General features: G+C 42.2%; 1 protein-coding gene across 1 annotated transcript; it reads left to right on the forward strand.

Annotated features, from left to right (window-relative positions):
* Window positions 1,929-2,983, forward strand: LOC107607358. The gene is made up of 3 exons (XM_016309323.1): window positions 1,929-2,103; window positions 2,181-2,455; window positions 2,633-2,983. Exons 1-3 carry the CDS (start codon window positions 1,929-1,931, stop codon window positions 2,981-2,983), a joined length of 801 nt encoding a protein of 266 aa, XP_016164809.1.

Consider the following 4,223-nt stretch of genomic DNA (forward strand, 5'->3'; position numbering starts at 1 on the left):
ACAAAATCCTGGACGGTGTTCCGAGCACCATATCTTGGGGGTTCCCAATTATGATTCTGAAGGGCGACATCTCCATGGAGATGTGTCGGGTTGGCAGTTGAACCGACAATGTGATATCACAGCCTATAGGACAAGCATTCATCATGTGCATCTTCTATCTGTTTGTTTGCTTTGCCGACTTGTAATTGCTTGCCTAATTGTATAATATGCCTAATTGGCTACTTGACTAACTTGCCATATATGTCTATACTTGTGTTTTACTTGCATTGATATTATCTATGTTTCCTATTGGGATTAAGGAGGTTCAGAAGGCAGTGGTGATGGGATCGCATGGATGATAGGTTGGTGAAGGCTGTGGGATAGCGGAGAATTGTTAGATTAGAAAATCCCCTAAGTTAGACTATCCCTTTATCATGTTGAGGTTCTAAATTATTCTTTAATGTTTTAGTCATGCTTTAAGATGAATCTTGTGATGGATATAAAGTTCTAGAATCACCTCTGGTGTCCCGGGGTCTTATATCTTACATCACTGGACACTGTTACCATACTGAAGACCTTCGGTTCTCATACCATATTCTGTTGTTGTTTTTCAGATGCAGGTCTCAACCCACCTCGGTGAGTTGCTTCGATGGTGACAGAGCGGAGGATCCTGGGGAGTCTTTTGTTTATTTTGTATATGTCTCTCATCTTTTGTATTTTACTTTTGCCTAGAGGCTTACTTTGAGAGAAAAACTTGTATAAGCTGTTTTCACTTTCAGAATTCTGTGTGGTCTGTATATAGCTATCCAGCTTAAACTCTGTGAGCCGTGGCTAGATCTTTATGTTATTATACTCTTCTATTTTGTTATATTTTATCTATATATTGTGCATTAAGTTTGTAGCTTCATGAGTACGTTTTGCGCTTTTCAAGTCCTGTTTTGAGCTGTATCCTTCATCGGGCTTCTAGATTATATTATTGCTTCTATATATTATATGTATGAGCTTTGGACTTGTCGTAACCTTTAATTAACCTTTTCTTTACGACGTGAGGTAAAGCTTAGGGTAATTAGGGTGTTACATTTAGTGGTATCAGAGCAGTTTGTCCTCGTGAGCCTTAGGGATGGACCGATTGTGCTTTATTACATACTCTGTGTATCTTTTTCTTTGATGCTATTAGGTTATCTACTTGATATTGCATAGCATACTTGTTTGTGAGTGCCTTTTTGGGATAATTGAAGCACTAGGCTTTTGACATTGAGACTGATCACCTTGATATCGATTGTTTGGTGTAGACAGGAACCCTAATGGCCACTCGCGGACAAGGTCGTACACGTTCACGAGCAGCGAGTAGGAATGCGCAACCGGCCGATAACCATGCCGAATTCATGACGGCAATGGCGAATCTAGCGAACGCCATGGAGGCTAATGCTGCTGCGAAGCCAACCGGCTGGAAACGGGAATGGCGATGGAAACGGGAATGATAATGCTAAAGGAAATGGGGATAATATGGGAGGTGCTTCGATGACCTTGGCGACTTTTCTCAAGGTTCATCCGCCAAGTTTCAGAGGTTCAACCAACCCTACAGAAGCGGATAATTGGTTTCACGCCATGGAGCGTGCGTTAAAGGCACAACATGTTCTGAATAATCAATATGTAGAGTTTGCTGCATATTAGCTTTTGGGAGAGGCTCAGCACTGGTGGCAAGGAGAGTGCCGCTTGCTACAGCTTCAAAATGCCGATGTTCTTGGGATGTATTCCAAACGGCTTTCTACAAGAAGTACTTTCCTGAGTCTGCAAGGGAAGCGAAGGAGATGGAACTTATGCAGCTGAAGCAAGGTTCCTTGTCTGTGGCAGACTATACTAGCCGATTTGAGGAGCTCTGTAGGTTCTCTAGGGTGTGTCAGGGTGCCTAGGAGACCTATAATAGCTGGAAGTGTATCAAGTATCAAATGGGATTGAAGGATAACATCATGATTGTTGTGGCTCCTTTGGAGATTTGTATTTTCTCCGATTTGGTGAACAAGGCTAGAGTTGTTGAAGAATATGCAAAGACAGTAGCTTCGTCAAAGGACACTCATGGAGGAAACACTAGTCGGGGACGTGCCAAGTACTTTCAGCCGAAGGGTCAGAATTTTAAGAGAGGAGGACATGTGTGCGTTGTGGGCATTTTCATCCATATGACTCTTGCAAGATTTGTATAGGTGGTTGCTTCAACTGTGGATTGCCTGGCCATATTGTGAGGGATTATACTTGGGGGAAGAACCCGATTGCGGGTCAGAGTCAACACGAAGGGCGAGTGTTTGCTGTGAACACCAAGGATGCTGCTAAGGCGGATCCTCTGATGAGAGGTAACTATTTAATTGACAATAAAACCTTAGTTGCATTATATGATACTGGAGCTTTGCATTCGTTTATTTCATTTAACAAAGTTGAGGAGCTAGGCTTGAAAGTTTCAGAATTAGCTTTTGAATTGCATGTACATACTCCGCATCAGACGGTTATGACTAGGTCAGGTTATAGACAAGTAGGTTTCAAGCTTGAGGGTAGAGAATTTGTGCATGACTTGATTTATTTACCAATGGTTGGGTTGGAGATGATTTTGGAGTTTAATTGGTTGTCAAAGAACCGAGTTTTGTTGGATTGCTTTGAGCAGTCAATTCAGTTTATGCCGGATGGAGAAAATGGAGTAGTGGTAGCTGAGGGTTACTACCTGAACTCTGTAATGGTGCACTATAGTAGGGAAGAGTGTCAGGGTTATATCTTGTTGTCTGCTAATGCTTTGGGTGATGCCCAGAACTTAGATAAGATTCCAGTAGTTAGAGACTTTTCGGAGGTGTTCCCGAAATATATTCCTGAATTTCCACCTCAAAGAGAGATCGAATTTGTGATTGAATTGGTGCCGGGAGCCAGACCAGTGTCGATTGCGCTATATAGAATGGCTCCGATAGAGCTGGCTAAACTAAAAACTCAGTTGGAAGAATTTCTAAACAAGAGGTTCATTTGACTAACTGTATCTCCATGTGGAGCCCCAGTTTTATTGGTAAAGAAGAAGGATGGAGGAATGCGACTTTGTGTGGATTACTGACAGTTGAACAAAGTGACTGTGAAAAACAAGTACCCGTTGCCAAGGATAGATGACTTGATGGATCAACTGCAAGGAGCTGGAGTGTTTTCAAAGATTGACTTAAGATTCGGTTATCATCAGATAAGGGTGAAAGAGGATGACATTTTGAAGACTGCGTTTAGGACACGCTATGGACACCACGAGTTCGCGGTGATGTCCTTTGGGTTAACGAATGCACCTGTTGTGTTCATGGATTTCATGAATAGATTTCGTCCCTTTTTGGACAAATTCATGGTGGTTTTAATAGATGAGATCTTACTTTATTCTAAGACGGTGAAGGAGCACGAGGAATGCTTGAGAATTGTGTTGAAAATCATGAAGGAGTGGAAATTATATGCTAAGTTGTCGAAGTATGAGTTCAGGAAGGAGGAAGTAAAGTTCCTAGGTCATGTGGTAAGCAAAGGAGGAATAGCCGTAGGTGCTTCGAAAGTAGAGGCAATGAAAGAATGGGAAAGACCAACGACGGTGACGGAAGTCAGAAGTTTCTTGGGCTTAGCCGGATATTACCGAAGATTTATTGAAGGATTTTCTCGGATTGCACTACCGATGACTAAGTTGACAAGGAAGGAAGTGCTGTTTGTGTGGACGTCGGAGTGTGAAGAAAGTTTTTAGACCTTGAAACAACGGCTAACTTCAGCGCCTGTTTTGATTTTACCAGAACCGCATGAACCTTTTGAAGTGTATTGTGATACGTCACTGAAAGGTTTGGGTTGCATGTTGATGCAACACCAGAACGTCGTGGCTTACGCATCGCGTCAGCTGAGACCGCATGAGGTAAATTACCCAACTCATGACTTGGATCTGGCGGCGATTGTGTTTGCATTGAAGATTTGGAGGAAACACTTGTACGGAGTGAGGTTTAGCATCTTTTCTGATCACAAGAGTCTCAAATACATCTTTGATCAGAAAGAGCTTAATATGCGTCAGAAGAGGTGGATGGATTTGCTAAAGGATTATGATTTTGAACTGAGTTATCACTCTGGAAAGGAAAATGTGGTGGTAGACGTATTGAGTCAGAAATCTTTAATGATAGCTTGGATGAGAATCAAGGAAGAGGAGCTAGAGGATAAGTTTGTGGATCTTAAGCTGGATATTGGTGAAGTTGCCGGAAGAGCTTGTT

The sequence above is a fragment of the Arachis ipaensis genome, chromosome B07 (assembly GCF_000816755.2).
Source record: "Arachis ipaensis cultivar K30076 chromosome B07, Araip1.1, whole genome shotgun sequence".
Taxonomy (NCBI): Eukaryota; Viridiplantae; Streptophyta; class Magnoliopsida; order Fabales; family Fabaceae; genus Arachis; species Arachis ipaensis.

Excerpts from the sequence above, each read along its gene's own strand:
- LOC107607358 (XM_016309323.1), top strand. The coding sequence starts at position 1,929 with ATGGGATTGAAGGATAACATCATGATTGTTGTGGCTCCTTTGGAGATT. Across the intron at positions 2,104-2,180 it reads CAAGTACTTTCAGCCGAAGG|GTGGTTGCTTCAACTGTGGA; the intron begins GTCAGAATTTTA and ends AGATTTGTATAG. Across the intron at positions 2,456-2,632 it reads AATTAGCTTTTGAATTGCAT|TCAATTCAGTTTATGCCGGA; the intron begins GTACATACTCCG and ends TGCTTTGAGCAG.